At 35.9% G+C, this 26,075-nt stretch overlaps 1 protein-coding gene across 1 annotated transcript in view; it reads left to right on the forward strand.

Annotated features, from left to right (window-relative positions):
- LOC128675613 (uncharacterized) overlaps nucleotides 1-25,287 on the forward strand; it is a 62,787-nt gene extending 37,500 nt beyond the window's left edge. The window contains exon 2 of the mRNA XM_053755132.1: nucleotides 24,937-25,287. Within this exon, the coding sequence (XP_053611107.1) occupies nucleotides 24,937-25,287 (351 nt within the window). The remainder of the gene's footprint in view (nucleotides 1-24,936) is intronic.
- Nucleotides 25,288-26,075: the final 788 nt, after the last annotated feature.

Genomic DNA, 26,075 nt, shown 5'->3' on the forward strand with positions numbered 1-26,075 from the left:
AATAAAGGAAACAAACGACACAGGGAGGCATCACACGAGGTCGCTCCGGCGAGCGGCGGCCATAAAAATAAATACGTCATCAAATCGACGATCCGCAAATAAATGGGAAAAGTCAACGCTACGCGATTTAATAAACGGGAAATGTGACAGCCTATACTTATAATGTTGCTTCAATCATAGACTTTTATATTATTTACTATCTGCGCGTCGGAGCTCCGTTCTCTTTCTCTATTGCTGTCCTGGTTTAATCATCAGCTATAGCCCAACTTCCGGCTTTTGTACGTATTTTAAGATAAAAAGACTGGTACAAAATAAAACTTGACTCGTACATACGCACATAGAATTTCTATAGCACTGAGCAGATTTCTCTATTTCTGAGCAGTGTTCTTCTATCCTACTTATGAACTCAAGTTGTATTAAATGTTATTTCTTGCTTTTTAGGAGGAGGGGGTTTTTAAACTTTTTTTTAAACTTTTATTGATTCAGTTATGGAATGATACAGTTCGCTTACGTAACTGTTCCATAAGTGAGCGACGGAACGCAACATGGCGCTGTGCGATTACGAGTGATTAGAGCTACAACATAGGCTACAAGAAAACTTCATAAATAATATGCCATACACGCATCGCGCTGTCTTGCCGCATTTGTCACTAGCCTGGGACGCCGGGTAACGGTGACATTTGACTACTGCAGCGCGGGCAGTCGGTGGAAAATCCCACAAACGGCTGGGGCAAGCCAAAGGCGGCCTCGTTACTGAACCGAGTCGAAACGGGCCTCCAAGATATCCTCTTTGCCAAGTGCGCGGAATTGTTGGACTGCTGCAAAACTTAGTAACTGATTTTTAGCCCTTAAAAAGGGCAGACTACATCGACTAATATATGTATTTTTTAATGTACGACGACTTCAGATTTCGTAAGGAAACTTCCCCATCCCCCCATTTAGTACATGTTGAAAGCCATTTTTTCTAACACAAATCGTTGTATTTGTATACCCAAGTCTTTTCACATTCTGAAGTGGCTTCTCAATCTATACGTACATAAAATAATTATAGTCTAAAACTAGAACCTAAATTATATTACGCAGTAAACACGCAATCATTGCATGCCCAATTACGAGCGAAAATTGGCGGGAACAGCCTGATAGTGAAATCACAGCGTAGTACAAACATGCGGCGGCTCTGAATACACGCAGCATATTACGAACATTGAGGGGCTTGTCTTGTGCTGATAATGCTGTTGCCACAGAGACCAATTAATTAGCTGAATAGATATTATAATGGTTTTAACACCACGGTACTTTTACTTTCTTATCGATCTAGACACGCGGCAGTGTGTCAAGCAAAGTTCAAGTAAAATATTTGATGATAGTAATAAAACTTATTAAGGAAACAAGAATATTTTAACAATTTTTTACCGTTCGAGATTAAGTAACTAATGTCACTTAATCCCGAACGGTATAAAATTGTAAGCTGAAATATTCATTTTTGTTTCCAAATTTTCAAGGAAGTGCACAGCTATTATAATATAATTGTAGTGTCGTACATAATATGCATGTAAAGTCAAGAAAGGTTTACATTTCAATGGTAGATATGACGCACGATTGAAAATTACCATCATTTCAGCCGCTTTCCGCCCACTGCTGAGCCCTTCGCGTACGCCTTCGCAAGATTTTTCGCATGATAAGATTGTGATAACAGTGTTAAAAATAGTAGTATTTGTATTAGAATATTGTATTGTGTAATTAGGCATTCGAAAATACACAAAATCAATTTGAAATTGCAAATATATTTCATATGCCGCGTTTTGATATACAGCAGAATTTTAAATGGTTTATTGGCAAGCTCGTTCAAAGACGGCCGCGGCCCGTCACGCTGCGTGGGCCGGCGTGCAGCATTGTCAGTGACGTTCTTGTAAGCAAAGCTTTTTGACTATTCGTCTGAAAAGTAATTTGAAAATACATGCATGTTAATACTGCTGTGGTTCGGATGTAAGCAGTATGTTACAGACTACATCCGGTAGAATGTATTGTCTAGTATGTAAGTACATTGGTACTGAATGTATTTCGACATTTGGCTCTTGTAGAATATGTATTTTGGTTGTTATGTCACACAGAGTTTAAAAAAAATCAGATATAATTAGGTATGAATGTTATTATTCATATTTATGAAGTTATGTTACAAACTATTTAAAATGAAATAAACCACTTTCATCACATAAAAATCATCACTTCTACAGCCGAAGAAATTTTTTTCACACTAGATAATATCAAAAATGTATTTTTTTGATATATTTCCGGCCATAAAGCCTCTTATGAATGTAAACATCCTCTTACACAATTAAAGCAAAATAAACATCACACAAAGCAATAAGGGTATAATTTTAATTAACGTGTATGCGAGTGTATTTTTTCCAAAATCCATTGTTTATTTGGGCTGAGTCGTGGACACAACTTTCACTAAATACATTTTTTAACTTAATTTTTAAATTTTACTTTTATATTGGTTTTAGTGTGTAAAAAATTGCAGTATTTTTTAAAACTCTGACAAAATAATATTTATAATTTCATGTAACGTACATCATAAAACGTTTCATAGAAAAAGCAAATTAAATGTGTATTTTGTACGAATGTTACGTTGTGTGAATTGAAAATATCATGATTATTATCTACACAATATGTGTATACTATAATATACGATCAATTATTTAACAACATTTAAATTAAATACAATAATGATCTGTTATCTTACAAACATGTGATAAATAATTATCAGAACTGAATCACAGCAAGCCGAGTCCACTTGACTCGGCGAGATTTAATGGAATTCTCTCGGATCCCGTCCTTTCCCTGTTTCGAGTTAAAAACCTAACAAGCGTAATCTTTCAAAGGTCTTTCTTATTTTATCGAGAGGGTCGGGGCTCAAAGGAGATAAAACAAAGGCCGGTCGCGAACAAACACCCTAAACAAACTGTACCGCGCGACGTGCCATGAATAAATACGATATTTTAAAGGAGGTCTTCATATGACATTGTAGTAAAAGCTTTGGTGTTTAAAAACAATAGGTAAGTTATGTTCTTGTAGCGTAGAATAGATGTCACGTAAAGTAGAAATAATGTCCAAAAAGTTTTAAATATAAAAATAAATTGAGAAAATAACTTTTTCTCATGGGTTACTGAACTACCTCGACACACTACCAAATATCAAAAAATTCTTGGATGGTATGGATTTAAAAAAAGTTGAACGACTTATTTCTCGTTGCTAGTTGGACTGTTTGGTGTAACTGTCATATAGTAACATGTCCCACTGCTGGTCAAAAGCGTCCCCTCTCTCTTTACAAGAAAGGAAAAAAAGGAATACAAACCTCGACCTCGGTGGCACAGTGGTAAAGTTCTTGCCACTGAACCGAGAGGTCCCGGGTTCGATCCCTGGTCAGGTCATGATGGAAAATTATCTTTTTCTGATTGGCCCGGGTCTTGGATGTTTATCTATATATGTATATGTTATAAAAATATAGTATCGTTGAGTTAGTATCCCATAACACAAGTCTCGAACTTACTTAGGGGCTAGCTCAATCTGTGTGATTTGTCCTAATATATTTATATATATTTATTTATTTATACAAAAGATAATTAATAACGTGTTATATTTTATTACGTTTTAAGTACAGGTGACATTATCTACAACTACAACATTTATGAAATCAATCTCGCTCCAAAGTTGTACTTTTATAGCTCCAGGCATTATATTTAATCATGGGCACACAAACCCACGACACCGATACCTTTTTCAATGACTAAATTTTTGATGATTTCCGAGGTCAATGGCCTTGCCCTCAAATTAGTATCCACGCCGAAATGTTTGAAATCCCCTCTTTATCCATCTTCATCTACCGCGATAATCATTTTACAAGCATCTAAATATTAGAGATAGGTAGATTTTGCTCGGAAATTGGTTTCGGTTATATTTCAAAACGTCTTTAAAAAAATTGTTATTGCTATTGTAATGTTTTGAGAAATAAATAATTTTGAATTTTTTTTATGTGGCTTCCTTGTGATGCAGTTATTAACAAAGATTTGAAACAAAGTCGTCGTTGAAGGCTTTTAGTTCATTAATGTAATAATAAAATATTTGTAAGCCAAATGCCATCCTCGGCCGCCTCGTTGTAATATTAATACTCTCAATCTTCTAAAAACAGATGAATTACTAAAATATGTATTGCAACCATTCATAGGCTGCAGTGACTACTTCCCATCAGGTGGGCCGCATGCCTGTTTGCTTCTTCAGTAATTAAATATATATATTAATAATAATCTCGACAATGAGATTCCTCATAAAGATCATGGCTGCCATCATAAACGTCGCTCGGACATCAAAACCCCGCGTCATCGCTCGCCGCTCCGCTCTTGTTGCTAATTAATTGCTCCAATTTGTTTACAGTTAACATTTCACGAAGCTGGATGACCTGAGAGGCGCAGATACAGATACTTTTACGATCATCAATCTCATGTGTTTGAGATATAAGATGTTTTAAGTCACCCTTTTACATAAGTCTTTATTATAAATAGATTTTGCTTATGAAAAATTGTTTAATCTCCTGTGACATAGAATATTCTATTCGCAATATTTCTGTTCTCATTTATAGATTACGAAAACTAAATTGCCAATCTAACCAGAAACATTTCAAATAATATCTGACAGCAAATTAATAATACACAAACCAATCACGTTTTAATATATTCGTAGTTCGATCCGATCTTTATTATATTCAGTCATGTTTGATGGTCGGACACCATGTCACTCGTTTTAATATACGTGTGACGTCAGTCGCTGAATTAATTAAGATTGTTAAAATGTATGTTTCATTTTTTTACAATTTGGATCCAAGTTAATTGTATTTATAAAAATTTTCGAGAATATTTTGGTTCTAAACAGAAAGCGATTAAATTTAATGTACGGATACGTACAGGAGCTGGTGTAACATAAATAGTCCTTCTTGTGTCAAAATAACATAACAAATAAAAAATCACATAGTATACACTTATTCACATATATTTATCATATTATGTTAAATTTAATAATGTTAATGTATTTTTTGCAATTACAAAATTGTTGTTTGAATATTAAAGTTAAATTCCACGAGATATAAATAGCTTTAAATGGTTTTATACGTAAATAAGCCTTCTTGTTGAGCTGCGTGAGTTGCATTCGATCTTATTGAATTGAAATCCGATTCAATTGTAACGCGAAGAAAGCGAACATTCGCTGGATGAAAAATGGGGGAACTTGTCCGTGCGCCGGGTTGCCAGGATTTTAAGTTTAAATGTAAATTGTTTGTGTATTCCTCAAGGGTCGTATCTTTATCATACGACTATGACTATTGAGTAGGGAGGGCTATAATAGGTCTTAGATAGAGGGTTGAAAAAAGCTTCAAAATATGATTTTTTAAAAATTTTCAAACACGTTATGTTTGATATTCGATTTAGTTACCTTTGTGTTGTGGTTTTGCACAGATACTATACGAATTAGATTCTACATAATGATACATATATGCATCTACTTTGTATCCCCCTGTCGTATCTGTCTGTTTTATGAATGGGATTAGGATCGAAAATTACCGGACGGATTTTTGTACGGTTTTCATCAGTAGTTAGGTGTGATTATTGAGTGTATAACGTAATTAGCTTTTATGCGAATGAAGATGTGAAATTTCAAATAAATTAATAAATATCTAGTAATGGCTATTGGGATAGACTTACGAGACATCTATCACACCACACAGCAAGTTCTACGACAGTTACGTGCGGGTCTTTGACAAAAACTTATTGTGAGTCAGCTTCGTACTAACGAGCTCGGGAACGACTGTAAAGAAGTCAAAACGATCGCAAGTATTTCTGCAGTGTGGTATGAAGGTCTTTCAAGCTGTAACTTTTACATTGATACTCTAGAATTTGCAATAAATATGTGTAATTACTAACGCTTTAAAGGCCAAGGGTTCGAAGTGCATAACGACCATCTTAAAAGTTCAGTGAAAGAATCACATCAATAATCAAAGTATTTTTCAAGATATGATAAAAACAATGCAGATTTTAGACGATAGAGTCTTTACCTTTACCCATGTGTATAATCAGGCAAGAAAACATCATTGTAATTTATGACAATATTTCATATTCTCAACAATTTTCAGATCTGGTCCGGTCCCCCAAGTCTTCCTATCTATTATTTATAAGTACATTTTAAGGTAAAACAATAATGACTTTAGCCCATTTATCAAGCCACAATCACAGTCCATTCGCGTGGACCGCGCAGTCGGCTAATTTAAAAGGTTTAGTGCGGTTTTTACGAGCGAGGTTTAATTAGGAGACGTGACTACACTGCCGACGGCCGGGAATGTGACTCGTAGAGTTATATGGCTTTTATCTGAGTGCATACTTAATGAAATATGATAATTTTCTGCATTTTGTTGGGTATCCCATTCTTATTGCAAAGATTCATAAATTACCAAAATTCTGATGCATTTTTATCTAGCATGTAGCTTGCACGGGAACCCATGGTTTGATTCGCCGTATTATATAGGTATACCCTTTCTTCGAAATCTTCAAGTATTTGTCCAAAGCAAATTTGACCTTCATAAACACTTTTACACATCAAATCTTGCATCACGCTCGCTTCTTTACATTGTATGAACAACGGTATTTTTTTATTTTCGGAAATAAATTTTCTTGCAACTGCAACATGATCATCTAAGTAATTGGCGAAACTCAATGATAAATGTATATATCTGTATGATATATGTAAAAATCTACCCTATGAAAATTATCTTGGCCAATCTCCAAAATTTAGTTTTTCATATACATGTGTAAAACATAATACTTTATTCCAACGACGCAACTTTAACTATTTCCTTCATTAGAACGAAGTCAATACGTGCGATTGAGATCGAAGCTCTGTCAAAGTCTTTGAGAACTGCCGCCGCAGCTCGTTAGGACCTAAATCTTACATCTTACAATGCGATTTCTTAAAATAGATGTCGTGATTTACGAATTGCTTTATGTATTTTAGTGCCTCATTCTTGAACACTGAAAAAGAGGAATGAACATAATAGTTTATTAGTTTAGTAAATATATGTATGTCCAATATTGATGGCAAAGTCTGGTCTCCTTGTGGTTTATCCATTAAGATTGATAGATAAACTGTTTATTCATATCGAGGACACACAATATACATTTATGATACAGTGAACCATTAGAATAAAGGACAAATACACAAGAAACATTTTACATAACTATACAATCATGTGCCGTAGCGATATAAAAGGGCAGTATCTCAGTGCATATTCTGCTCGACAAAGAGAGCAGGGCACTGGTTTTCAGACACCACCAGAGGGTACAATTAAAAATGTATAATGTTCTAAATTATTTACACACTTTATAATTATAAGAAGTAAATACACAGTCTTCCGCTATATTTATTCTCTCACAAGTAATAAACAAACATATTTCTTTGAAAGCTCAATACCAAGAAATATATTGCACACATCCGACTCATAATATCGTTCAAACCAGTTTGTATGGAAAATGGGTCACTGGCGTTTATCCCAAACAAAACTCGAGTCAAGTCCGGACTTTACTGGAGTCTCAGGCTTATGTTTAACAAGATAAGCTTTTATTTAACTTCCCTATTTCAATGTCCCTATCTCAATTTTAGATGACAATGCAATAAGAATGATGTGATGACCCAGGAACGGCTTCAGACGTGGGAACTCCTTAAGAGCACTACACGGACATTACTGCACGTACATTATTTTTTGTCACACATTGAATTTGATAAGATTCTCTAACAATAACAAAAGCTTGTCAAGATATGACAGTTTTGTAAAAAACTTATGGTATACAAACTTATAGTATTTATTTTAGTTCACTATAAAATTTATCTGAATCAACTAGCGGCCATCCCGGCTTGGCGCGGGTATAAACATCATAAGTTATACACCTAAACCTTCCTCAGGACACTAGCTATTGGTGAAAACCGCATAAAAATATTTCAGTAGTTTTTAGATTTATCGTGAACGGACAGACGGACAGAGGACTTTGTTTTATAATATGTAAGGAAAAGTTAACGTGTGGTATGTTTTGTCTCATTGTTGCAAGGTTTCGAACATTTGTTAAGTTATGAATAAGACGATATAATGTCTACCGAATTTCTGTTCCAAATACTCAAGTGGTTCAATGCTCGGATGCCTGTGGTTCGGCCGTAGTTTTAGTCCGGTTAGCTGTACATTTGAATTGGATTGTGCAACATTCCCGCTAGAACCACAGCGGCAGTGCGGAACTATCAATATCATCGATATTGTGGCTTTCTGGAAACTGCTGTTTTGAGAGCGTCGACACGAAAAGAAGAATAAAAGTAAAAACGTAGTACTTTAAGTCCCAAGACAAAATAATTCATTCATGAAGTAAATGAAAATTTGGTCGCGCTTTCCTTTTCGGCAATTCCAATAATACATTACATTATATCATCCAAATACGAACAAAATAAGTACGGTTAATTTCCCGCTAAGTATTTGACCGTTCGCCGTGAACACATCAAACGCACAACTATCAATTTGATCTCATGCAAATCGAGTGATACTCAACTTCTCTTTGATGTAAGATACCTCTACAATCCGGATCATTATTTCAACCGGGTCCACTCGCCCGATGGGATAGCTAAAGCCGGCTTCCACTGCTCTTTCGCAGTAGATCGTTTAATTTATATTTTTTGCTTACCAAAACACGAATACGTTGTTGTCCATTAAAAAAAAAACACTAGGTATTTAAAATTATTATGCGGCATAGCCATCAGCAAACCAAGGGATGTCCCATTGGACTGTAATACTTTTAGACTTACTTAAATGAATACGGAATAAAATTTTTCTTATATTTACCAGAAATTAACTTTATTTATTATTACTTTTATTAATTTTAAAGTGATGGATGGATAGCTTTACGCCGGCCGGGCCGGAGGAGGGACGGATAAAGTCAGTGGGACATGTGTTCTCGATGGCGGCCGGATCAATGTGAATACTTTATGGATAGTTTTACGCGTTAGGTTCGGGTAGAGGCTCCTTACAGTAGGAGGGAGTTTATTGGGTATTCGAGAAGGTAATTTTGTAAAACGACAAGGAAATTCAGCTGCTTCTGTGATTCCTCGGTGGCGCAGTGGTAAAGTTTTTGCTTCTGAACCGAGAGGTCCCGGTTTCGATCTCCGGTCGGGTCATGATGGAAAATGATCTTTTTCTGATTAGCAGGGGTCTTGGATGTTTATCTATATATGTAATTGTTATAAAATATAGTATCGTTGAGTTAGTATCTCATAACACAAGTCTAGAACTTGCTTTGGGGCTAACTCAGTCTGTGTGATTTGTCCTAATATATTTATTATTTATTTATTTTATTTGTATGGCATATTAGCACTCCCTCGCGACATCCTGCATTACGCATGCATTCCATTCATCCATCGTATTTTTGAGGCAAGCGTGAACCAATCACACCCTAAAAGCAGTATACTGAGTCTAATTCTTTAAAGTCTGTCAGCTCAAAATACAATTTTTTAATTATTCTCTTTTACATCGGTTAATTATTTTTAATAGTAAAACCTAATAAAGAACTAAGTATGTAAATGCGCCCACACCCGTGGAAATCGATGATCAAGAAAACCCACCTTACTGTCTAAAAGAATAGACTATCTTACCTATTGTATGGCGTTACCATCGAGTGCCATTCAATTTCACATCATAATAACTCACACACCAAACTTTCTCAATCCTCCGCGTAGTTCGTAACAGTAAGTGTCAAAAAAATCCCGTTTATTATGTTCGCTCGCCCGCGGCCTTCCCTTTGCCTTTCAGATAAAGAGCATAACGCATATCGAATGGAAAAGGGACTAGAGGGGGGGTTATCTCGGAAATATTTAGATTACAGACGTTCGGAACATGTGATAAAGTTATTATTTTAGTTATTACTACCGACCTTCCTTCCGTCCTTTGTGTATGTAAATTTCACAAATATTAAAAAAATATATTTACTCCGGCGATTATAAGACATGACGCATATCAAAATTACTATAAACCATAAACTAGTTTTATATAAAGGTATAGATAACCTATGAACTAACAATTAAAAGCAATATACATACATATATAAATGAGAATAAAATTATTTTAAAAAACTCCACCAATAATTGCTAATAATAACGTTAAAATGAGCACAAACGATAACGTTAAACAATTGCTGCTATTGTGAAGTGTTGGCAAAACTGTCGACCGTTCCAATTATCCTAATGTGTGTGCATACGCTGTGCGATCACGTGGTCACTTACTGGCGCGAACTGTCTCCGAAAATGGCAAAAATGGAAACGACACATATTGGCTTGATAGTATACATGCTATTCTAGCATTTAACGTGTGTGATTAAGAGTGATTTTTGGGTGTGTCGATAGTTAATAATGAAAGAGATCGGCGAGTTTGTTGACGTGAGCGTAATCTCTTCGGATTCATTTTGCCTAGTCGTGGACAGTGACGGTGCGAACTCACATTCCTTTTTATTCTTTTGTCATTTTGGATTCTGTAGCTGAATGACAAAACCGAAAATGTTTTGGTTATTCAGTTAGCTATGTATCTATTTATGGATAATCTGGAATTTTCTCTCGTACCAACCAAACCAACCAAAAAAATAATGGCTATACGGAATGAAACTTGATTAAATAATAATTAAACAAATTTAAGTCTAAAATTGTTTAATGATTGTTTTCCAGCTACACCTTGTAATTCTCAAATTAAGTAGGAAGTGTATGTTAAGTATAAGAAATAAAGTTTTTTTCTCTCAGTTAAGTTAAGACGAACATAATTCAGCTACGTGCTCCATTCTCTGCGCAATATGTATATACTGTGTAACTCTATTTTACTATAATGTCATAAATAACAAAGTAAATAAGATTAAAGTTTTAATGAAATGATATTGTTGGCAAAAAATAACCTTCGGAACCGTATCGATAGTCTTATCCGACTCACGCTTGGCCATTGTATTCCTTCTTTTTCCTCCAACGCGTGCGAGCGTCAGAGACCGCTCAAATGATGCAGTGTAATGAATTTTTAGCGTTTGATGTCCTCCGTGTATGAATATGTATGGCAGTATAGCCCGGGTGGAATGAAATCACACACTCTTTTGGAGCTTTTAATCGAAACTGCGCAGCATTTTTTAAATTCAATCAATTCTAGCAGCGGACTTTTTCGTATAATATGCATGAGTATAATCCATTAAACAACCAATTTCATTGAAAATATAAAAGTGTATTTTTTAACTAATTATATACTACAATTGAGTTTTTTTGTACTTCAGTCTACGCAGAATTTTTATAGAAATTATAATTATCATAATTAAAACCTAAAATTAGTCACTCAATACATACAAATAATATAGTAAAATGAAATGAAAAAATATGACCTCACTTAATGAATATAGAAGCTTAACAAACAAGCAATTTATCTATCAGCCAATGTTTAGTTTACTGTCATCTATAGCTTCTTTGACCGTCTGTTACTCGATACCCAGTCGATTCAAAGTGAACAAAGCGCTGCCCTCCAGTCAATCGGTAATTGATTCGGTCGCAGATTTGCTAGTGGAACTATTGAACTAAATCAGAAGGCCCGCCGAATCGGACAGCCGCGGTTGAGGGGATATTTGAAACAGATAAACTTGTATAAACGTTGGGTACGAATTGGTAATTATTGCAAAGATACTTAAGTGTATCAAGACATCATTCATGTTATATCAGAAAATGAAAGGAGCTAACAAAAGCCGTCCTCTTGTTAATAATACTGAAGATAATATAACAAACTTAAAAATAGTACAATTATTCCTCATTCACACCACAAGCTTGTCGATATTACCCCGGCTTCTGGACCTTTTTTGATTGACAAGTAGTTCCATTAACCTAATTAGAGTAATACCCATTGCTCACTAACACAGCTGCTGTCTATAATAATGCAACCAAATAAAATATTATCTTTGCAAAAATATCAAGCTCTAGTAATTATTTTGCTCCATCAAAATAATTCTCAACAAAACTTGGAGAGGAATCCAAAGAGCCCAAACTGTTTCGGGCAAGCGTATAAATATTAACGTACATAAAATAGCTTTGGGAACAGGCGATTAATAATTTGGAGTTTGATCTTCGGAGCGCTTCTTAATTCCGGAGTTGGAGTAATGTTGTTACGAACTTCCCTCGGACGGATCATTGCGACGCGATGTTCCGAATTAGCCGTGTTGCTTGAATCTACAGTTATTTAATTTAATTTTACTTCGATGATGGCTTCGCTTGGTAATGAAGTTTCTGTCAACGGCAAACCATCTCTGTTTTAGTTAAAATTGTCGTTTTTGTGAATACACTATGTTTAGAATGGTTTGATCTAAGACACTTGCGTGTAATAGAAAATAAAAATTATTTTTATTACATATAGTTATTTTAAATACTAACCACCGATTTGCGATGAATATGCAAACTTCCATTAATCACTAGCGTCCTTAAATCACCAAATACATTGTTGGATAAAGACCGTCTCCTCTCCAACCAAGCCCTGAATATCAAGTAGAAATTTATGTCGAAAAATTTGCACCTTTTTCTTATACAAACGTGTTTAAAGTTCAATTCTTAACAGGGTTATAAAGTTTTTGGACGTACATAGCTCATGCATTGACGTCTAAAAATTTTATCGAATATATTTGAACCTTAGATATTAAAATATAAGGTATTCTAGTGTTTTAGACGTAAAAAAGGATCGGGGCTATCGTAATAGAATCTCGAATCTTGATCTAGGCGACGTCTAGGAGCATGAATATTGAAGAGTGCTAATTTTGTCGGAAAGTTCAATAGAAATTAGTTTGGAAGGTTTAATTGAAGTCGCTTGATACTTTGACACCGCTGTCGAGGACAATTAATTGATATTTGTCCTATTTTGAGTTGTTAAAATCTAGATAGAAAGGTGATAAATCACTAATATTGGTGATTCTAGAATGTTGGTATGATTGATATGAGTTTCACAATAAAAATATTTATATTAGCATATAAATAAACAAAATAATAATATTAGGAGGTGCATTTAATTTATTATCATGAAATTTCTACATGAACAGAACATTGAAGTACAGCTGTTGAATCGTAGATCTGAGCACCTCTTTCGTGCAAAAAACCTATAACGGCATAGGTTTTTATACTAATTAGGGACTTTCACATAAACCAGCATCAAGAAACCTAGCTGCAACTACAGTCAAATCATTTAACTTTTCAAAAGCCTTGCAAAGTAAAACTCGAGTGTTGCACAGTAAGTAACAACCCGGTAACTGGCATTCACAAAGCTAGCATTTACCGTGTTCTGAATAACATAAAGCACACGCAAGTGAAGACGGTAGACGCGCACTAATGAACCAGTCTTTTGACTACATTTTAATGCAGTTGTGATTTTATGCGTAATTGCACTACTGACTTTGTAATTTTTCCTTCCCTGAAACTATTAGTACCGATTGATTTAGTAAGTTTGTTTTGTGTTGAAGGGATAGGGCGGCAATCTAGCAAGCGGATAACTTGATGATAAGTATTCTATCGCTGCTCAGGAAAAACTGCAACGTCACGAGTATTTTTGAAGATTTAGGTTTTAAACGATAATCAAATAATCATACTTATCAATCACAAAATTACCGTGACCGTTTTTTATTATATGTTAAGAAATCTTTTTGTGGTTTATAAACAGAATAAATACGTTTATTTACAAGTGTAACTTGCTATTTAATTAAAGTATCGTAAGCTTATAGTATAGCTCCACTTAAGGAAATTAAAGCAAGTTAAGGTATCTTCAACCACCGCGCTGGTTGGATAATTTCCACAAGTCGAGCACACAATTAACAACTACGTATGCTTCAGAGTTAAGTCTTTGAATCGCTTCGGACCACAGCTCCACAGATAACAGAATCCTCGCCAGCAATCTGCTGCTTAAACTTTGTGTGCAGAACAAATCGCGATATCGCAATTATCACGACAACTCGCGGCTGTGACAGCGTGGAATATTTTAATTTGTCGATGTTCTCCGATGCAGGAAAGAGTGGAGTTGGTGTTTCAATGAATAAAAGTCACGTTCATGAAGTTGATTGTAGAAATAGTATTCAGGACCTAGTTCCATATAGTTCGCAGCCATTAAAGGCTGAAGCTCAGGGCTCGCTTCCAGTTCCATCTATTATTGCATCATTTGTACTGCTGATCATCATTTATTCTGCTGTAATAGATGAAATTATGAACAGACGATTAGTCTAGCTGCTGACATAGTGTTTCTGATTTAGGATCGATTTAAAAATCTATTTTAAGTTCTTTTAGAAGCTAGACAAACTTCTTATTCGTTTACATTGCTTGTACCTGCTATGATCATTATAACATCTCTTAAACCTTGATTATTCTCATAGACTAGATTTAGAGTACTTTTGAACTGTTTATTTTTTCCTCATCCTTTTAGTTATCTGTGCACAATAATTATAACATTCGTGACTCCTCGAGCAGCGCAGGTGCCGCTTTGCTAATGGCGCGTTCTTACAGCGGTGTCATTGTCTCATCTCGCTCCCACAAATCAAAGCGGAATGAGTTTCCCATCTGTTTATCTTTTGTTATTCTTGAAGGTTTCTTTTGTTAGTCATGAAATTCATTATGAGAAAATTTGTGTAATCAAAAAATATAAAAGTGGTTTATAATTAATTTCAAATTTAGACTTGAAATATTTTTTATTTGTTTCTGGGTTCTATTCTATATATCAAAAGTTTAAACATCATCAGGAAAATCACATTCTGTTGGTTGTTTATCAAATAGCGTGTAAAATGGAGATTGCAAATTGACGTTCTCAATAACTGCCAAGAAAGTTATCCTGTGTTAGTAATCACTACGAGTAGTGTCTAGCAACACGAGACTATCATGAAGAAGAATCTAATTCCTCAGCACCCAGAAGTCCGCACTTAAGCGCAGCCCTACAACAAACAACTATAAGTATCTCTTGGGCCTTCTAATAAATACGAAGCTACTTACATTAAGATGTGTTTATATTGGTGAAAAATGGAATACCTTCTTTAAATCGATTTAGTTTCCATCCGAGGTCAACAATCATGGCGTGTGCCTAATAGGTATCTTTCTCGGCTGTGATGCCAACGCCGCTCCGTTTGTAAGAAAGATAATATACTTGACATCAACTTACTTTGGTGGTTGCCAATTAGCAATCGAGACTTTGTCACCTCATACAACATTCGCAGGAGGTTATGGAATATTAGATCTCAGTATGTAGTTGGTTTGATAGAAATGTCAATTATTTTCTGGTTGTATAAGAGTAAGAAATCAACAAAAGAATATAAGAAACAGTATTTATTGTGACCTCGCCCTTATAGAGTGCAGGGTGCAAATGCTTTCCTCCGTCAGACCACTTGCGGAAGCCACAGACTAGAAAGTTCAAGAGAATAGTGCTGGCAATCTGACCCAGCCTTGAAACTTTACACTGTGAATAAGTTAGACTGTGACGCGACCGCGGGCTATGTACAAGTGTGAAGGCATTTTAGTACATTCATGTAATTTGAAGGAACAGACATTGAACATAAATGTTTGATTAATTGATGTCCTAAACGACTAAGCTTTAAGTTTAGCTATTCCTTATCTTACTAAATGAACAGCATTCTAAACTAAAATCAAAATGTTTAAAAGTAACCCGGGCCGATAAAAGCTGGTAGTAGATGTCAAAGTAGAACGAAGTTTGAGTTTTGTACAGACGATTTTTTAATAACATCACGAATCTTGTGCAAAGTTGTCGACTCTATACAAATAGCCTCATTGTAAGAACTACAGTAATTTGGGCAGTCGATATGTCGAAGGTGGTCTTTAAGACAGTTTGATTAGTTGAAAAGTTCTCCCCTCCAAGGAATGTACTTCCGGGTCGTGGAGGGGGTGAAGTGAGAGCGAGGGGGAGAGGGAGCTAATGTGCGCGAATAAATCTCAGGAATTATGGGATCAGATGCAGAGGCGTGCTCCGCAGTGATGGGGAAATAGTAGATAATCGATTCTCGATTAAGTAAGAATGGAAAACTTACTGTTACAGTAACACGCAGCATGGTCTGCACGGTTGTTTAGAAATCGAAATTTTTAAAAGAAACTATTACAATAAACTTTTTGCTCTAAGTTCCTAATAGTGTTTGTAGTATAATAGTATCTACATAGTAGCCGTAATTTACTAATACTTCAAAATAAATTGGAATATAAAATTTTATTAGAAATTAAAATGTACATGCTCAAAGAATATTTCTCCGCTTCATTTATGGAATAGCCATAAATGTCAAGCAATTATTCCAAAAATGACATTAAACAGTACATATGCATTTATCACGTAAGCTGTATCCCATGGGCGTGTAGCAAAGATATGGATTTATGACCACGATCCTGACAAATCTCACCCGCCTCCTCTACGCTCATCACAAAACAGTGGTATAATTTTCTTAATCATCAAAAACCAAAAGCGGTGGAAGTGGTGGTGGTGTAATGGTTAAGACTTCCGCCTGCAGATGCCTAGATTCGAATCCTACTCGTTCCACATGAATTTGTATGTCAATCTAACTCAGACTACCACTTTTGGTGAAGAAAGACATCGTGAGGAAACCTATTTTTTCTAGATAGAAGATTATTAACTTGTGTGTAAAATGGAGAAGGCAATGGCAAATCACTCCATTAATAGTCCTAAGAAAGTTGTTGTGTATGTTAAATTCGATATAATTGACCACTACCCTCAGCCATGAAGATTGCGACTATGAAGAGAAACCAAAAAATACTCCGCCGTTTCCTAAAAAGTGATAAAACAAGTTCTATACTAACAACACCAACTCACAAGCAGAGCGAGTGAGTGGGGAATAGTTCGGAGCTGGCGCGAACAGGCTTCAATACCGCTAATTGAATTTGCACGGCTTAATAGACAGATTACAGTGTTCACGAGGTTTACATAGGTGACCTCTATGTCCTGGACTGTCTGTGAGGCTATCAAATGTTTGGTGTATTTCGTTACGCCAGCATTTACAAGGTTACTTTACAAACTTAATTTTTTTAATGCATCGGGTTATGTAACGTTTTACCAACATTCGATTGATCCATGAACCGTTGTCACAAGAAATTTGGCCTGTCAATGCCATACGATGTTCTTTAGCAGTGGATAGAAAAATACTGAAATTAAAATCACAAACGTAGTTGTAATTTTATGAATAAAAAGAATCTCGGTATCAATATTCCTGAGGTAATATCGGAAAATCCATGCCACGCAGGAATAATCTAATTTCCTACTGGAGAGATAATTTTGATAATTGGCCGAGATCCAAAGCCAAAGATCACACTGTTACACACGTAATAACAAACCCCACAAATACTTCTTCTCAAAATATGACATTTTTATTTAAAAGACACCACTACGTTACTTACGACCCTAACTTTCTAGTTCACGTTTTAAGTTTGCCCTTTGCCCATTCTATTCAGTTGAATAGAAGTCGTGGTGACCACCGGACGCTGAATTATTACAAGCTCCGCTCCTTTCATGACAGGCCTGACTTCACGCAGACCACTATTGACGGACGGCTTCGCCTGGCCGGACGAAAATTGGGATCTGATAGAAATTGCGATATTGGAATTAATACAAATGGCTGATCGTGTCGATAGGCATTGGTTAATGCATTCTGTCAATTTAATTTCTTAGATTGAATTTTTGATGGCGAAAATTTGGGACAAGAATCATTGTTTTGATCGTTGTTTGCAACATAGGCGATTCAATGCTGAGATTAAAGCATTTCATATTTGTAAAGATTATATAATACAAACGTAATGTAATTTTTTAGCGTAGTATATATCGTACGAAGCAACAAGAGATTTGATGGTTAATTTTTTACGCTGAGCGGAGATTCGCGCCGTTACCTCCTATTCCCGCTTGCATTTAGTATCGGGAAAAAGAAAGAGAAAAGGAGTTTATATATTGGTATTTCATTCATTTAAATTCTTTATTTCTTAAATAATAATATTTTGATTGGTTAATTCGTTGAATATTTCGACTGATAAACAAAAAAAAAGTTTTTAATAAATTCCTCATTTGATATATTCGAGATGTTAATATATTCGTTCTCTCGCAGAAATTTACGAAAATATTGGAACTGAAAAAAGTAAATTCGTTTACAAAACGCCTACGATATTTATTAAGTTTTTATGGGAGTTTTTTCCGAGTTAGAGAGTTGGGCCATTAACTCAGTCCTCAAGTTTCGGGAGAAGTTCGGACCAAATGGCCCTTTTTCAAATATAATTGACTCGGCTAAAGGGCTGCGGTAATATCTCAAGACTAACCAGGACTTAGCTTTGAACCACAGTCGTGTGTGTACAACTTTTAAAAACCATTAGAACTCACAGAAATAAAACATGATTATTATAATTTGGTAAAAAATTTCAAATATAGTAATGAACGTTTTATCCCAAATAAAATCAGACTTTAACATGTTTAGAACTATATGAAGATTTATTTCACCAATATCTAAATTTCATTGAAAGGTTTTTAAGGAAAATCAATATTTTATATGTTTCTTCTCAACGGGTCACTGAAAGGCGGGATTACAAAATAATTTTAATTAAAATATCCTATTTCTAGAACCCTCTAATACGGCAATTGACATCAAAGGCTTAATAAGCCCGAATAGTCTAATATAGAATGCTCATGTTCGGAATAATTCGCGACCCTCGCCCTTACATTGTTCTCTAAAAGTGCAGATTAAGCCTCGTTATGCGGACAATAGTTCGCAAATAGTTCCGGACCTTTGCTCATGTTATTAATTTGTTAGTCCGCTGGCGCCAGTGTTGGAACAAATATTTGGTATATGTTATAATCATTTAGTTATGCATATAAAATGCTATCATATGACTCTTTATCATATGACACTCTCATATGAGTGTTTGTCCATTGTCCAGAGTGGTTTCTTCAGCAGCCGTTGAGCGTCGAAGGCCAGGGTCTACTTTCCTACCGTTTCGTCTCCATTTTGGCCTCGTCGTCATTATTTTGGACTGTAAGGATTTTTGTACACATCAAACTTTAAAAAATTTTATGGTCGTTATTGGGTCCAATATTGGATCCAACTTGGATTCAATACTGGACCAACCCCGAACCCTTTCAGGCTTCATAGCGTTACCGCAACGTTTGTATGTAATTTAATCTGCTGAAAGTTGTTTTAACCAAACGTTGAGTTTTTTATATCTTTTTTTATAAAACCTATTTCAAATTTGAAGCCAAGTTACTTTTAAAATGAATATCACTAGATCTTTATATTAAAACTAACTTTTTGAAAAAGTAACTAATAAAATAAATCTCAAAAGCCATAACATTTTGCACATAATACATACATTAACGGCATGATGTAGCCGCTAGAGCTAGCCCTCGTCGTACATAGCTGTTTGCATGCGATACACGAGGCGATATGCACGCAACTTGCAACGTCAATATTTTCCCAACTATAAAGTATGTTGCTGCTTCGAAATCTCTTGTTGAATGCTTGTGAAGATGAGCTGTTTGCATTATGTGATAAAATAAGTCTTTATATATAGAGTCTTGTTCATAGAATATATGGAGTGAATATATTTAGTCTTAGTTTAATGTTTCTCTACTGGTCAAAATAAATGTCTAACTTTCACCACTCACCTGTCTGTCTCTTATTTGATTTTAATCCCCGACGCAAAAAGAGGGGTGTTGTAAGTTTGACCGCTAAGTGTGTCTGTCTGTCTGTTTACGCGGCACTGTAGCTCATCAACGAGTGAACCGATTTGGATGAGGTTGTTTATATTTGATAGCAAATTTTTATGCGGTGCTTCTTAGATATGCTTGATCAAAATCAGTTCATTTGGGGTTTTTTTCATTTGTCTAAGAAATAAACTTATTCTAAATACTATATAAATCATAAAACCATCTCTTTCTCACGTCTCTCAAGTCTATATCTGTCTAATGGTCGTAACTAACAATCATGAAATATAAAAAATCGAAAGAAAAAAAAATGTTGTCGGTAGGCATTTCACAAGTAGCGTCGGGCGGGGCGTGGCGCGGCCGCCCGCTGTGCGGGGTGCACGAGCGCGTGAAGCGTTTGTTTTCACAAAACCTGCGCCGTGATTGCTCGCTTGTTACCGCAATAATAAACGTGCCGTTGTTACGCACTGTCGTTTAAAACGCAACTTTTCCTAGTATTTATTTGTAATGTAATTTGTAGTGAGTACATATTTTGTATTTAATCTATTCTGAAGACATGCTTTTGTTAATTTTCATAAGATTCATATTGGTAAAATAAAACACAATACAATAAAATCATCTCAAGAAGCATTTATTAACAAAATTCCTATAGTCGATGAGTTATAACTTATAGAATATATTCTTTCAACGTACTCTATATGTATCCCCGTCTTTCCATTTAGCAATAGGATCATTTCATTACTACGTACATTGAGCTATGATATCGCAGTAACAATAAATTGCAACACTACAAACTCCGTTCATCCACGCTAATGGCGTCACTGTGTCTCCATTTTTATCTAGTTTGTGCAACGCTGGCGCAAATAAAGAAATACTAAATGTTGTCCCAAGATCAGGTCCTAGTTTATATCTGTAATGATGCTTCAACACTGTCATAAATATTTCTTCATTACTCAAATGTCAATTTAATTGTCAATGAAAGCAAGGACTCGTACCTTTCTTTGTCGGTAATATGTATATTATATTATAGAATATATGTATATTATAGAATATATGTATATTATATTATAGAATATATTCTTTGTTGGTTATATTTCTAAATGAAATATATTATTATTATATATTAATATATTATTAAGGAGATTTTTTTTGTGTAAAATTTATTATCTACGCTTACTCTCTATGGTATCAAAATAAGTAGCGCCATCTGTATCCCGTGTACTCTTCTTTGTCTTTTACTAAATAAAGCGTCAGTACCACATACCACACGAGTTTTATTAGTTTGCATGTCAAAATTAAAGCTTTCGACCTTCACAAGCCCTTTTTTTACTTAATATTAGTTACTTTATGTTAGATAACAAGATCGATGCAATGTTACATAATGAATATAATGATATTGTAAAATGCAAGTCCACGACTCGCTCAAGGGAGAACCCTTAGCGATTCGCAGACTTGCATTTTCTTTTCTTATTCATTTCTTCATCTAATTTTAATTTTTTATCAAGACTTATTCTTCTGTCTTCTTGTTATTTGATAGTGGTCGGATGGCAAGCAACTTCTACTTATTATTTTTCGATACCCCGCTGGGGCGATCACGAAAAGATTCATATTGAAGCGAAAATCTTTGTTTTTAACGTTAACCTGTCGGACTACTATTTTAAAGTTTTTGAAAACAGCAATTTTTAATCAAAAAGCAGTTTTTAAGGCTATAAAATTATCTCGCGGCTTTTAGTGGTACAGTGCGTAGTCGCCGCTGCACGGCCCGTTGCGCCTGCAAAAACACGCGATTGGAATTTTACAAAGTGAACAATTTGAGCGTGCGCGCCGCTGCCCAGGAGCTCAGAATCATGTTCCGGTTTTCATTATTTCATTCCTCATTTTCGTATTAAAGTAAATGTAACCGGCTCCATACTCCATAGGATGCATGCAGGAGTACTAGAAATTTTATATACTCGTATTTGTTGGTTATAATCAGACTGGTTTATAATATATGGAAAAGTCATATGTTACATAAAAAGTGCGATTATGGCAAATACAATCACAGATTAATAATAATTAGGAAGTTTGTTTCTTTCAAAAGTAGGATACATATATCCTTATTGACATGCAATTTTTATCCCAATATTCTCATGAGAGCGATGTTCCGGGACATAGACAGTAATAATTGCTTTAAAAGGGATAATACATTCCTTATAAAGCAATCAATGTAGTTCTCTATTTGTACGTCTACTCTTTTCTAAGCTTCTTGCTCCATTTCTACGCTCACCCATGATACCCACATGGTGCAATGGTTATTAATATCTATACGATGGACGCGATAACTCCCGAAATGATTTGGCTTTGCGGCGACCGGTTTTGTTTCTGCTGAGCTTCCTTTTCCAACCAGTTTGTTATTTATTGACGCAAGTGTTTTTTTTTTATTTGCATTAAAGGTATTAATCCGCCAATCAATCTAATAAAAATATAACTATGCTGTTGTTCTTTTAAAAGTCAAAACCATATTTTACTTTTTTAGTGTGTTTTGTTCATGGCATAAAATATAGATTCCAAAAAATCTTACTAATTTATAGTTATTTATAGTTTTCTAGATGGGGTAGAGGGTGTTCATAATGCTTTGTAATCGAGATCTGTTTCGGGAAATGCGCTTCGGTTCAGACCAGGCCCCGAATCGCACTAATAATTTTTGGCTGGTATGTGGGTCGCAGTAGAACCTCGATCGTTCTGCTTCAGTCCGACTGCCTTCAACTCAGCTAAAATCGCTCTGGGCAAATTGATTCGCCGCCAGATTTGCTTGGTTCGAACAACTTTCCTCTTGTGTGTTCACTCGTGAGCCTGTCTAGAGGTATGAGTGAAGTCCATTTCACACGTGTGGCCAATCAAAGCCCAAAAATGTCACAATTCAAATACTCAATTTACCTATAACATGTTTTTTTTAATGAAATAAATCTATTCAATACTCGATGTAAGTTATTTTTCTAGTACTGAAAATATTATTAAATTTCAGTCCAGTTTTCTGCCCCGGTCACATTGCAACACGAGCATAACTCAGCACAATCTAGACCGGTGTTGGGCTGAAGTTCCACCGCGACGAGTTCTGAACTCGCCGCAATCATTTTAATTGCTTCTCCCTGCTTTGCACCACTACGTTACAGTCCATAGACAAACGTACATATAGACAGCCTGGGGTTTCTGGTGATTAATATAACTGGATAATATTTTTTTATAAATGTCATATTACATTACCTTATTTTTCTAAATATGGTAGAAAAAAAATCAATGATAAGCAACCAACACTGTTCAAATTTGTTTCTTTGGGTATTTAATTTTCAAAAATTAAACTAATTTTGACATGAAAAAGTTCTTGCGAAGGTCTAATTTCTAAACATGACAATGCTTCGACTTTGACAATACTACACCGCATCAGCTCAGCATTTATTACGTTTTTATCCTTTAAAGAGTAGACAGAGCCAAGAGTCGCGGAACTCGGAAGATCATATTTCCTTCGGAAGATCATGATTCCATATGAAAATCTGAAAGATTTATAATGTTTTGATGTGATTCATATGTTGCTAGCCCATCGATTTAAATTTGTCGCTTGTATGTAAAGTCTCCTGATCTATTATAATGTCAGTCAATGGGTTCAACGTCTTATTATCTCGGAGATTATATCGCTATATTATCTGCATTCCCAACTTAGAGCGAGCTTAATTAGTCTGAACTTGCCTGAACTTGACCCGGAAATTTTTAATCTGAAACTTATTTAATTTAAATTTTCAAGTTTCAAAATTTTATTTTATTTTCATAAGAAGACAGAATGGTGTAGGCCTTTGCTTTATGTAGTATATAAATATTTAATATATTTATGTAGCTAATTCAATCTTATTCACTGGCTCTTAGAATAATCTTTCGAACTTTGAACGTTGGCCGACTCCAAGAATGTTTGTAATGATTTAATTTTCATGAGAAATCCTGTCGTGTAGCGGATTACAAACCAATATTATGTTGTCATTCTTCGCGAGGACTTCTAGGATTGCAAGTATGCTTGCAATAACTGAAAATATCCACAATCTCAATATGGCGGTTTCATAATAAGAATTCTGTGGATCATTCCACTTTTTCTTTCCACTTTGCAATATGGTATTTTAATATTAGTAACATGACATTTTCTTTTGAAACGTTTCGGTAAGCATATATGTTTTTACATAGTAGTATATATATGTAACTGAAGAGGATTCATTAAAAAATTTAATCCGAACATTACAATACCTGGCTTTTAAACAAATTTAGTAAAAAAAAAATAAAGTATTATGTTCGAAGTTAATTTATTGATTACATTTTTCAATGTAACAGAATTTGTAGTATAGTCGGTAATAAAAAGCAAAATTTGGTTGAAACTTGGAACAGAAAGTTCCATTAAGTTCAACTAGACTGATTTCATTCAAGAATTTGTCTATAATAATTTACATCCATTATTTTCTTTATCCTGGCCAGCTTGTTCCCGCACTCCAATAGTGTGATTTGAAACACATCTTGCACAGTCTACTTACATGTAGCCGATTGGAACTTTGCATAGGAGTATCACATTCACTAAACATCAGTAATGCAGCGAGCGAAGCGCAGTGTTTTAATGCAACAGCATTGTACGTGCTTGGATATCGATGAAATATAAAACACATAAACTAGTGAACCTCTTTGGAGACTAGCTGTGCTCGCAACTTCGTCTGCGTGCGCGGTTTGCTATTGTGGCGACATCTACCACGCCACATGCACAACGGCGCAGATGTAAAAAGCCGACCAAACGCAACTAATAACAAGCCACACAAGTGATCCAGGACACTACGGACAGATGGCACAACGGTCGACTCACTATGGACAGATAACAAGCCTAGACCGCGCAGACAGTGCGTTTTCGATTGGAAGCATAAATACAACCTCCGACATAACACCGTCGGAGCCGTGCGGTTCCCCAGGCGCAACACCTAGCCTGGCGGGAAGATCTTCCCTTTGTGGCGGTCGAGCATAATCACCTAGCTCCCGCTACAAGTGGTGACCCCGACGTGATTGAAAGCAGCCTTCGCCATCATCACACCCGACGTGATTGAAAGCAGCCTTCGCCATCATCACACCCGACGTGATTGAAGCAGCCATCGCCAACGTCGTACTCTCCAATCTTCACCATCACTCCTCACACCCTCATTGGTCTCAAGTCAGCAGCAAACAGTCACTCGCAGCAGCAAGCCATCACTCATCTTCAAGGGCATCTACAGGACCATCGCAGCCGACGCAACGCGCTTCCTGGTTCTGGCACCCGCAACTCTCTTCGACTTCATCGACGCCGACGCACCCTGCAGCCCACGTCTGGACGCGCGCACTCACCGGCGTGGCAGCCATGTAGGGACCGGTGCCAACAAGTCATATTCCGCTCACGACAGTCTCGACTCACCGCAGACTACGAGCTCAACCTACGCATCCCGACTCACTGGGACATCGAGTAACATAGCACACACGAGAAGCACAGACTGCACATCAAGACTTCATCAGACCTTCGGTCTTGGGGAGGAGTAATGTGGCGACATCTACCACGCCACATGCACAACGGCGCAGATGTAAAAAGCCGACCAAACGCAACTAATAACAAGCCACACAAGTGATCCAGGACACTACGGACAGATGGCACAACGGTCGACTCACTATGGACAGATAACAAGCCTAGACCGCGCAGACAGTGCGTTTTCGATTGGAAGCATAAATACAACCTCCGACATAACACCGTCGGAGCCGTGCGGTTCCCCAGGCGCAACACCTAGCCTGGCGGGAAGATCTTCCCTTTGTGGCGGTCGAGCATAATCACCTAGCTCCCGCTACACTATAAATAACATTGTATTCGTAAACAATCTCTTCAATTGCATAAAGCGATTGTACTCGTACTACGAAATCTCGAAAAATATCTCGACAAATAATATATAAAAATATGCTAACAAAATAATTTGCCGTCATACTTGTCTATCGGCGATTTGGTTACAACTTCTAATATTGACAAATCTTCTTACAATTTTTTATTCATTTATCTCTGTCCCGCACGTACCCTACCAACTCATGCGTGAACGAGAAAGACGATCGCCTGCACCATACATCGCCGTACGCGTACGCGCTCGCTAACTGTCAGAAATAAAAATTATCGCTCACCGGCAAAGATTTCGTTACGGGCGCGTCGTCTCCGCAAATTAAAATAATTTTAGTGGAAATTAAGACTCAAGTACAGTTATCACTGTAATCAAGTCAC

The sequence above is a fragment of the Plodia interpunctella genome, chromosome 14 (assembly GCF_027563975.2).
Source record: "Plodia interpunctella isolate USDA-ARS_2022_Savannah chromosome 14, ilPloInte3.2, whole genome shotgun sequence".
Classification (NCBI taxonomy): Eukaryota; Metazoa; Arthropoda; class Insecta; order Lepidoptera; family Pyralidae; genus Plodia; species Plodia interpunctella.